Consider the following 11,651-nt stretch of genomic DNA (forward strand, 5'->3'; position numbering starts at 1 on the left):
AAAACAACAACACAGAGTTACACACAGGATAAACAAACGTACAGTCAATAACACAATAGAAAAATCTATGTACAGTGTATGCAAATGTAGTAAGACTAGGGAGGTAAGGCAATTAATAGTCCATAGAGGCGAAATAAACAATTTATCATTAACACTGGAGTGATAGATATGAAGAAGATGATGTGCAAGTAGAGATACTGGGGTGCAAAATGAGCAAAAATAAATAAATAACAATATGGGGATGAGGTAGTTGGGTGTGCGATTTACAGATGGGCTGTGTACAGGTACAGTGATAGGTAAGCTGCTCTGACAGCTGATGCTTAAAGTTAGAGAGGGAGATATAAGTCTCCAGCTTCAGTAATTTTTGCAATTCGTCTCAGTCATTGGCAGCAGAGAACTGGAAGCAAAGGCGGCCAAAGGAGGTGTTGGATTTGGGGATGACCAGTGAAATATACCTAGTTGGAGTGTGTCGTATGGGTGGGTGTTACTATGGTGACCAGTGAGCTGAAATAAGGCGGGGCTTTACCTAGGAAAGACTTATAGATGAACTGGAGCCAGTGGGTTTGGCAACGAATATGTAGGTTAGTGCCAGCCAACGAGAGCATACAGGTCGCAGTCGTGGGTAGTACATATATGGGGCATTGGTGACAAAACGGATGGCACTGTGATAGACTACATCCAATTTGCTGAGTAGAGTGTTGGAGACTAATTTGTAAATGACATCGCCGAAGTCAAGGATCAGTAGGAGAGTCAGTTTTACAAGGGTATGTTTGGCAGCATGAGTGAAGGAGGCTTTGTTGCGAAATAGGAAACCAATTCTAGATTTTTGGGGGATTGGAGATGCTTAATGTGAGTCTGGAAGGAAAGTTTAGGTTTGTTAACACAGCGTCCAAAGAAGGGCCAGATGTATACAGAATGGTGCTGTCTGCGTAGAGTTGGATCTGAGAATCACCAGCAGCAAGACCTTTTGACCACAAAAGTTTTGCTTCACTACATGCTCCACTGCTTTGATTTGTGTAATATTAGCTAGAAATCATAAGTGCCAATCCAGATAATGTGTAAACTCCACATAGTTGTGCTCTGTAGGTGTCATTGAGTAGGTTGATACCCCATGTCATGGGTACACAATCCATAGCTAGGCAGTACAATATGAATGTTCAAAACACACAATAAACCGACTGGGAAGGGAAGGGGACAGTCAAAGTCCTGCAAAAAGAGCTACGACGCTAATATCTGTGTAAACTTCACATAGTTGTTTTCTCTAGGGGTCACTGAGAGTAGGCTGGTACCCCATTTCATAGGTTAGGCTATGCATATAATTATGCCCCCAATTTTTTTATTTAACTAGGCAAGTTAGTTAAGGACAAACTGTTATTTTCAACAACAGCCTAGGAACTTCCTTGTTCAGGGGCAGAACGACAGATTTGTCAGCTTGGGGATTCAATCTTGCAACCTTTCGGTTACTAGTCAAACACTCTAACCACTAGGCTACCTGCCACCCCAATGAAGTTCTGAATTATAATACACCCACAGTGCGATTTAAATGTATTAAAATTAATCTTTCGACGAATTTATATGACAACATTCCAACCTTATTAAGCATTATCTAGTCCAATTGTGGCATGTTTTCACAATTATCAGTTTCAATGGAGGGCTTTTATTTTGAAGGCGAACTGCCGATTCCACGAGTGTTGCTCACGCAAATAATGTTGTTCACGACACACGCGTTGTTATCGTGGTCACGTCAGATAGCATTGTCCTACAAAACGCTAAAGCTTATTAAACAACTTTACACAGGACAAATGGTATCGTGTTTATCCGTTGAATCAAAACAGAAGACGGTTATTTGTTAAGGCTTAACGAAAAAAAAAAAGGTCGCGCGAAGATTGTGTACGATTATAGCTAGTAGCTAACGTTAGCTAGGTTACGAAGCCAAATATCTGCATAAAGTTACTGCATGAAGTTACTTAACAGGGACAACATGTCTAGCCTTAACAGTCGCAATATTTTCGAGAAAGAAACAACGTCGATTATGACTTTTATCGTTGAGACGGCAGTAGCAGAAATTAGCCAACTGTTTTTGGACAACGAATCAATCGCGGCGCCAATACCAAGTAACCTGGGAAAAAAGGTGAGCAACGTTGTACAAAGATTGTCATTGTTTAATAAGCAAGCGTTAGTTTGGATCTTGTTGGTCATTAGACCAAGACCGTGGCAAAATATTGACTATCATTCTTATAACCGGGGTTACAATTTATCCAAACGGAAAACGTTTTGCGACTAAAACTAGTTTTTATTGGACAAATTCAGGTTAGTCCCGCCCAATAATATATTATAGTGGGTGCTGTTCTGAAGTCACCGTCCGCCATTATGATACAGTATTTCAATGTAATGTTTCAAGGACATATACATTCATTTAACTATTTATTTATTGGGGAGTGCAACATAAGAACTATACATATTTTTTTAAACAAAAAAAATACCCTCATGTTTTTATATTTTACAGTTTTATTGAGGAATTATTGGCTTCTCTTCAGTTCATACAATACTATGTATTGTTTTTTTTTAGAAGTATGTATTACAGTGTCTGTAATGGAGAAAAAAAATACGTATTTATCTTCCAAAACATGTAGCTGTTGAAATGAAAACATGTACCTCGCCTCTCTACAGGACAAAGAAACAGCGTTGATGACTATAATGTAAAGCTGGAGTAGTTAATGCAAGATCCCATAATGTTTTCAATATTGCTAACCAGTTTAAGTTAAATCTGATGTAAAGTTACTCCCCCATTAAGCCAGTACAAAGAAATTGCAATGGTCAAGATTAATAAATGTATCTTAGTACAATAAACCTAGGAGTGGGTTCACTCAGACTGTTAAAATCTCTGGGTTCAGTGGTGGCCTTTTTGTATATGTCCTGTAGTACTAGGTGGCAGCTAATGTAAACTACATTCATTGTCAATGCACAATATTTGTTCAACAGTTGTGAAAGGACTATTAGGAAATCCATAGGAACTGCAGTTAAATTGGATACATGTATCACCACTTCATCCATGCTTAATAACATCAACAACAATGGGTAATCGTTTTGTAAGCCAGCTAGTATAAGCAGACATTTGCGTACATGCGTTGCTGCGGTTGCACAGTACCACAAGCTGTCAAAATGAACCAAAAAGTACATTTTCTAAAGAAATAATTTAGATACTACTTATGAAATGTCTTCCCACATCCCTTGAATTGGTGCTGGCTATATCCCTATCCACACATCGTGGCATTGTTGACAAATTTGAAATTTTAACGTAGGGTTATTGTTTTTCCCTGATTCACTTCAAACGCTCTTATTGGCCAAGGCATAGCGGCAGCATGTCGGAAACTGTTTACTCTAGGAGCCAAACCGAAGCAAATATAACCAAGCGGGGAGGGACCTACCCAAATTTGATCAATCGAAACTGTTGTTTTCGTTGCAAGACTGTTGGTGGTAAACCATTTCCATTACAAACCGTTTGTTGCTACGGTCTGCGACTAATGAATACACCCCTTGGCATTACCTGGTCAGACCAATGGGTCAGCCATCAACCAAACCATAACATTACGTTTAGAAGGAATTCTCTCCTTCTAGTTGTAACGAACATACAGTACCAGTCAAAAGTTTGGACACACCTACTCATTCCAGGGTTTTTCTTTATTTATACTATTTTCTACATTGTAGGATAATAGTGAATAAATCAAAACTATGAAATAACACATTTTTTAATGAACCTTTATTTAACTAGGCCAGTAAGTTAATTAAGAACAAATTCTTATTTACAATGATGGCCTACCCCGGTCAAACCCTAACCCGGACGACGCTGGGCCAATTGTGCGGGACTCCCAATCATGGTCGGTTGTGATACAGCCCAGGATCGAACCAGGGTTTGTAGTGACGAACAGTGCACAATAAAGTATTAAATCCAGTTGTTAGTTGCTAACCCCTCCCAAAATCAAAAATGTTTTATATGTTATGTTCTCGCTTTGCACGTGCACCTGTCTGTTTCACACATTTTTGTCGTATTTAAAGTCTAGTATCTGGGCCAAGTGAAGTATAACTGGCTAAGGAAAGTAGCAATGTAAAAAAATACAAATTGAGAGTAACTTTGTTAGCTTCATTCTAATATACTTCAATCTCTCTCTAGAAACAGGTTGGCACCATTATGCACCTTTTGACAAAGGAGGCTGTTCGTAAAATCTGTAGACTATTCCTAGAAGTCTCTGCGGCTTTACAAAATGAAAATGAGAAGCTGAAGATCAAGGTGGAGCAGATGGATAAAGATCTGAAGGCGATGGTTGAGAAGGGTGAGGGGCGAGAAGAACCGAAAAGACCAACCCATATTCTGCACAATGGAACGATCTTTAAAATTAAGCCAGTTGGTGAGTGTGGGCCCAGCAACTCATCACTGTCTATTGAATATAGCAAAGGAAAGCTTGTTTGTATGGTTTGCTTGTACTGATAGTTTGTCTTCCACCTGTTGTAAAGGGATGTGATGCACAACAGCACAATGTCGTTCAACGCAAAGGAAATGTAAAGTTTTATCTGCTTGTTATTTAAGATCTCCCAATGATGCCTGTTAACAATGTGAAGACAAACACAGTGGCCTCAGCATTGCTCAGCATGGGAGATGTCAGTCAAGTAAACACTGTCATCGTACAGGAAGAGGTATGTTCTTATAACTTATGATCATCTTCTGTGTATGATTTTAGCAAATCTGACAAATGTCTGTTTTATATTCAATTAATGACTTTCCTCCATTCCAGACTACTGCGAGAAATACAGGCTCTAGCACCGACCCTGTGAAGGAGAGGAGTGAGGTGAAATCAGGAACTAAAACGTCAGTCATTGAAGGTAATATCCCAAAGAAACAAAACTGGATGTTTCAAGTACACAACTATGCTTAAACCACAACAATAGACCACTTTTCAAATCAAATCAAATTTTATTTGTCACATACACATGGTTAGCAGATATTAATGCGAGTGTAGCGAAATGCTTGTGCTTCTAGTTCCGACAATGCAGTAATAACCAACAAGTAATCTAACTAACAATTCCAAAACTACTGTCTTATACACAGTGTAAGGGGATAAAGAATATGTACATAAGGATATATGAATGAGTGATGGTACAGAGCGGCATAGGCAAGATACAGTAGATGATATCGAGTACAGTATATACATATGAGATGAGTATGTAAACAAAGTGGCATAGTTAAAGTGGCTAGTGATACATGTATTACATAAAGATGCAGTAGATGATATAGAGTACAGTATATACGTATACATATGAGATAAATAATGTAGGGTGTGTAAACATTATATTAAGTAGCATTGTTTAAAGTGGCTAGTGATATATTTTACATAATTTCCCATCAATTCCCATTATTAAAGTGGCTGGAGTTGAGTCAGTGTGTTGGCAGCAGCCACTCAATGTTAGTGGTGGCTGTTTAAAAGTCTGATGGCCTTGAGATAGAAGCTGTTTTTCAGTCTCTCGGTCCCAGCTTTGATGCACCTGTACTGACCTCGCCTTCTGGATGATAGCGGGGTGAACAGGCAGTGGCTCTGGTGGTTGTTGTCCTTGATGATCTTTATGGCCTTCCTGTAACATCGGGTGGCGTAGGTGTGCTGGAGGGCAGGTAGTTTGCCTCCGGTGATGCGTTGTGCAGACCTCACTACCCTCTGGAGAGCCTTACGGTTGTGGGCGGAGCAGTTGCCGTACCAGGCGGTGATACAGCCCGCCAGGATGCTATCGATTGTGCATCTGTAGGAGTTTGTGAGTGCTTTTGGTGACAAGCCGAATTTCTTCAGCCTCCTGAGGTTGAAGAGGCGCTGCTGCACCTTCTTCACGATGCTGTCTGTGTGAGTGTACCAATTCAGTTTGTCTGTGATGTGTTTGCCGAGGAACTTAAAACTTGCTACCCTCTCCACTACTGTTCCATCGATGTGGATAGGGGGGTGTTCCCTCTGCTGTTTCCTGAAGTCCACAATCATCTCCTTAGTTTTGTTGACGTTGAGTGTGAGGTTATTTTCCTGACACCACACTCCGAGGGCCCTCACCTCCTCCTTGTAGGCCGTCTCGTCGTTGTTGGTAATCAAGCCTACCACTGTTGTGTCGTCCGCAAACTCGATGATTGAGTTGGAGGCGTGCATGGCCACGCAGTCGTGGGTGAACAAAGGGAGTACAGGAGAGGGCTCAGAACGCACCCTTGTGGGGCCCCAGTGTTGAGGATCAGTGGGGTGGAGATGTTGTTGCCTACCCTCACCACCTGGGGGCGGCCCGTCAGGAAGTCCAGTACCCAGTTGCACAGGGCGGGGTCGAGACCCAGGGTCTCGAGCTTGATGACGAGCTTGGAGGGTACTATGGTGTTAAATGCCGAGCTGTAGTCGATGAACAGCATTCTCACATAGGTATTCCTCTTGTCCAGATGGGTTAGGGCAGTGTGCAGTGTGGTTGACATTGCATCGTCTGTGGACCTATTTGGGCGGTAAGCAAATTGGAGTGGGTCTATGGTGTCAGGTAGGGTGGAGGTGATATGGTCCTTGACTAGTCTCTCAAAGCACTTCATGATGACGGAAGTGAGTGCTACGGGCGGTAGTCGTTTAGCTCAGTTACCTTAGCTTTATTGGGAACAGGAACAATGGTGGCCCTCTTGAAGCATGTGGGAACAGCAGACTGGGATAGGGATTGATTGAATATGTCCGTAAACACACCAGCCAGCTGGTCTGCGCATGCTCTGAGGGCGCGGCTGGGGATGCCGTCTGGGCCTGCAGCCTTGCGAGGGTTAACACGTTTAAATGTTTTACTCACCTCGGCTGCAGTGAAGGAGAGGCCGCATGTTTTGGTTGCAGGCCGTGTCAGTGGCACTGTATTGTCCTCAAAGCGGGCAAAAAAGTTATTTCGTCTGCCTGGGAGCAAAACATCCTGGTCCGTGACGGGGCTGGTTTTCTTTTTGTAATCCGTGATTGACTGTAGACCCTGCCATATACCTCTTCTGTCTGAGCCGTTGAATTGAGATTCTACTTTGTCTCTATACTGACGCTTAGCTTGTTTGATTGCCTTGCGGAGGGAATAGCTACACTGTTTGTCTTCGGTCATGTTTCCGGTCACCTTGCCCTGATTAAAAGCAGTGGTTTGCGTTTTCAGTTTCACGTGAATGCTGCCATCAATCCACGGTTTCTGGTTTGGGAATGTTTTAATTGTTGCTATGGGAACGACATCTTCAACGCACGTTCTAATTAACTCGCACACCGAATCAGCGTATTCGTCAATGTTGTTGTCTGACGCAATACAAAACATATCCCAGTCCACGTGATGGAAGCAGTCTTGGAGTGTGGAATCAGATTGGTCGGACCAGCGTTGAACAGACCTCAGCGCGGGAGCTTCTTGTTTTAGTTTCTGTCTGTAGGCAGGGATCAACAAAATGGAGTCGTGGTCAGCTTTTCCGAAAGGAGGGCGGGGCAGGGCCTTATATGAGGTCTGGGATTTATTTTTTGTTTGATATTTTATAGTGGGAGGGTGTAGTTTCCCTTTAATTCAATTGTGCACCTTGGCAAGAGACCTTTGTGTTTGGCAAGCGGTGTTTCTGTAGCCTAATGTATAGTGTGCATCACAGGAGGTTGGTGGTACCTTAATTGGGGAGGACGGGCTTGTGGTAATGGCTGGAGTGGAATGATCTCAAATTCATGTGTTTGATGCCATTTCATTCACTCCGTTCTGACCATGATTATAAGCCGTCCTCTGCTCACCAGCCTCCTGCTGTGTGCATGTGATTGCAAAGTTTGCTAAACAAATGCCCACGTGATTGATACAAATCATAACTGATATCATTCTGCCAGGTAGGCCTACTTTGTAGTCAACATTTAATTGGGAAGGTTTTTTGGGAAAGCCTTTTAAAGGACAGTTTCGGCATGCTAACTGGCAAAAGAACATACAGGCATTACTTCTTCAGAAAGTTCCAGGAAATACAAATCACTGATGCAATCTTTTCTATTCATGAATTATGAGAAACTAGTGCAATTAAACACATTATTTTATTAAATTCAATACATTTGATTTATTTATCTGTCCACTTCGGACCATTCAATCAAGACTTCAGACCAAACCTTTTAAATACCAGGTATGCATATCCACCGATTCTTGCCTTCACATTCACTGGTAGGCTAGATATCATAACTTGAAATGTATTTTCTACTGCTTTCCTGTGCCTACCGCTCTTCTGTGAGCTGCTCCACAACCAGTTGTTTGAAAGCTGCACGCTCTCGCTGCGCGGTGATATTCCGCTCAAAGTAGGCAGTGTGTGGCACAGTGTGTGGCACAGTGTGTGGCACAGTGTGTGGCACAGTGTGTGGCACAGTGTGTGGCACAGTGTGTGGCACAGTGTGTGGCACAGTGTGTGGCACAGTGTGTGGCACAGTGTGTGGCACAGTGTGCTAAATAATCTACATGATGAATTTACAGCTTCAGGAATTTGACTCTTTTTCATATATATATATATATATATATATATTTTTTTTTTTAATCAATTAGCCTAGATTGAAAATTATTGGCATCATTATAATATAATATTTTACCTTTATTTAACCAGGCAAGTCAGTTAAGAACAAATTCTTATTTTCAATGACAACCTAGGAACAGTGGGTTAACTGCCTGTTCAGGGGATGAACGACAGATTTGTACCTTGTCAGCTCGGGGATTCGAACTTGCAACCTTTCGGTTACTAGTCCAACGCTCTAACCACTAGGCTAACCTGCCTCCCATTGGATGATTGACTGGCCCGGAGGGTTTCCAAAACCTCCCGGAACCAGTGGGCAGCCCTGTAAGTCGACCCCTTCACCCTATTCACTATATAGGGGTGCCATTTGGGACACAGCCGTATAGTTGTTGCTGGTACAATTTTGTGTTGTATTGAAAGATGGCTGTCAAACCAGTAGCATAATGCCTGTATATTCCTCTCATCTGTAGGTGCTGCAGAAGCTTACAGTAAACCGACAAAGACTTCTTCTCTTCTTCTCTCTGTGGGAGACTCACGTGGACTGAATACAAAGCCCTCATTTAGAGACACTGAATCCAAGGGTGAACCTATGAGAGCTGTTGTTCCAGAGGAAACAGGCAGCGGAAGAGGCAGTCATGCAAGAGAAACAAGCAGCCGTACTGCTAATGGCACAGAATCCACAGAAAACAGCCACGGAATACAGCAGAGCATTTCCAAGCCGAGGAAACCCTTCAAGTGTGACATATGTGAGAAGACCTTCCACGCGAACTGTCTGTTGAAACGCCATATAGCAGTTCACAATAAACCAAAGGGGCCCTTTAAGTGTGACATTTGTGCGAAAACCTTCCGCCTGAACTGTATGCTGACTCAACACATGCAAACTCACTCAAAAGAGAAACCTTTCAGTTGCAAAGTTTGCGGAAAGAAGTTCCGTAGTAAGACAAATCTGAAATCACATGAGTTTGTTCATGCAGAGGTGAAACCGTTCACCTGCCTCACTTGTGGACGAGGTTTCGCATCAAAGTACATGCTTGACGTACACCAGCGAGTTCACACAGGTGAGAAACCATACAGCTGTACTACGTGTGGAAAGAATTTCAGTATATCTCAAAACCTGAAAACGCATATTAGATCTGTACATACAGAACGTACAGAACGCCCACACTCATGCTCCCAGTGTGACAAGACCTTCTGGCGTCCCGTCGAATTGCAGGAGCACCAGGTAGTTCACACAGGGGAGAAGCCATTTAGATGTGAAATATGTCAAGCTACTTTCAGCTTTAAGGAGAACCTTACGAGACACCATCGAATTCACACGAAGAAGAGGCCGCACACATGTGAGGTGTGTGGAAAGACATTCATTCAGTCCACCAACTTAAAAGCTCACATGCTAGTTCATGGGGCATTAAAACCATTTATGTGTGACGTTTGTGGAAAGACTTACCTTTACAATTATCAACTGAGAATTCACAAGCTATCACACGTGGCTGATGGAGAGGGGCACTCAAGAACCAGAAAGAACAAGGCCAACCAACAAAAGCAAACCGATCAACCAAAACCCTTCAGCTGTGAGATATGTTTGAAGGGCTTCAGCTCCATCGGTTCTCTGAAAACACATGGAAGAATTCACACAGGAGAAAACATATACACTTGTTCCACATGCGGAAAGACTTTTCTCCATAAAGTTACTTTTGACTATCACCAGAAATTACACACTGGAGAGAAGCCCAATGCTTGTGGTTGTTGTGGAAAGAGATTTATTACAAAACAATCTCTTAAGATACATGAGCTGATCCATACAGGTGAGAAACCACACAAGTGCAGTGATTGTGGGAAGACTTTCGGATTTATCGGTAATCTCAAAAGGCATGAGCGAGTCCACACGGGAGAGAAGCCTTTCAGCTGTGATGTCTGTGGGACACGATTCAGACAAGCCAATCATGTCAAAACCCACATGCAAGTGCACACAGGAGTCAGGCCATACTCCTGCAAGAGATGTGGCAAGGGCTTTTCTGATTCAAGACACTTCAAAAAGCACAACTGTGTCAGTAGCTAACACAAATCTTCTGATCGCACTTTCAGAAGTAAGAAATGAGGATTACATGCCATGATGCTACAATCTCAATAACTTGGATATCAAATAACTTGAGTCAAATGTGTATGAGTCTGAATACTGCAAGACATTGGGGTTTGTTGTGTGGATTTCCCAAAAGATTCCATAATCTTGGCATGTAAATGATTTCTTTACTGTGATGATCAACATCCCTAATATTAATTGTCCTGTGAGACTTTTATTCTAATAGACAAGTCCATATATTAACTACACGTTTTGTTCTTTGAAATAGCCTTAACTATTAGGTTGGATGGCCTTATGGGATTCTTTCGGTGCAGGGAAGGATTAACAAATACCATTTATGCAGGGTAGAAACTAGGAGGGTGATGATGACAACAACAAAAAACTGCAGTCATTTGTGAAATAAACTTTACTGTTGAAACAAGATATTTCAAGGATTTTACCAAAATAAACCTGGAATAAAGACAATATTACAATATTGTTTTTTGTTGTAGTCCTTTCTTATTGAGTGTCTCTGACTGTGCCTTCCATACTGTAGTAGAGAGATCAAGTCTCCTCTCCAGAGTGTTGCCTCTTCTGGTGGCGTTTTCTGTCGTTCATTTGGGAGAAGCTTTGTCCACATTCTGGTCAGTGGTACGGTTTCTCTCCAGTTGCATTCTCATGTGTATTGTGAGAGTTCTTTTGGAGAAATCTTTTTCCACAGCAGGAGCACTGGAAAGGTCTCTCTTTATTATGCACCCTTCTCACATGAGTCATCACATGAACGAGAAAAAGTATCTCCACATTCCGAGCAGGGAGAGGCTGCTCTTTCTCCAGAGAGTTTGAACTTGTCTGCTTGCTTGTGACACTTAACTATTTTTTCAAGAGCAAAACTCTTCCCACAATCAATGCAGTAGTACGGTTTCTCTACAGTGTGTATTCGCTGGTGCTCTCCCAACTGTCGCAAATTTGTAAAACCCTCCATGCAGTCAGTGCAGAGGATGGTATTTTTCCACTTCCAGTGTGTATTTTTTGATGTCTTTCAAACTTTGCCTGTTTTAAGAAACACTTTCCACAGTC

At 42.1% G+C, this 11,651-nt stretch overlaps 1 protein-coding gene across 2 annotated transcripts; it reads left to right on the forward strand.

Moving 5' to 3' along the window:
• Positions 1-1,686: 1,686 nt before the first annotated feature.
• On the forward strand, positions 1,687-11,070 carry LOC112266411 (zinc finger protein 708). Of its 2 annotated transcripts, none has more exons than XM_024443848.2 (5): positions 1,687-2,131; positions 4,178-4,406; positions 4,586-4,692; positions 4,791-4,878; positions 8,989-11,070. In XM_024443848.2, the coding sequence occupies exons 1-5, from the start codon at positions 1,958-1,960 to the stop codon at positions 10,572-10,574; spliced, it is 2,184 nt and encodes a 727-aa protein (XP_024299616.1). In that variant the 5' UTR covers positions 1,687-1,957; the 3' UTR covers positions 10,575-11,070. The 2 variants fall into 2 exon arrangements, with proteins under 2 accessions (XP_024299616.1, XP_024299614.1); XM_024443846.2 differs by having other exon boundaries at positions 1,688-2,131; positions 4,172-4,406.
• The last annotated feature ends 581 nt before the right edge of the window (positions 11,071-11,651 follow it).

The sequence above is a fragment of the Oncorhynchus tshawytscha genome, linkage group LG14, assembly GCF_018296145.1.
Source record: "Oncorhynchus tshawytscha isolate Ot180627B linkage group LG14, Otsh_v2.0, whole genome shotgun sequence".
NCBI classification, from domain to species: Eukaryota; Metazoa; Chordata; class Actinopteri; order Salmoniformes; family Salmonidae; genus Oncorhynchus; species Oncorhynchus tshawytscha.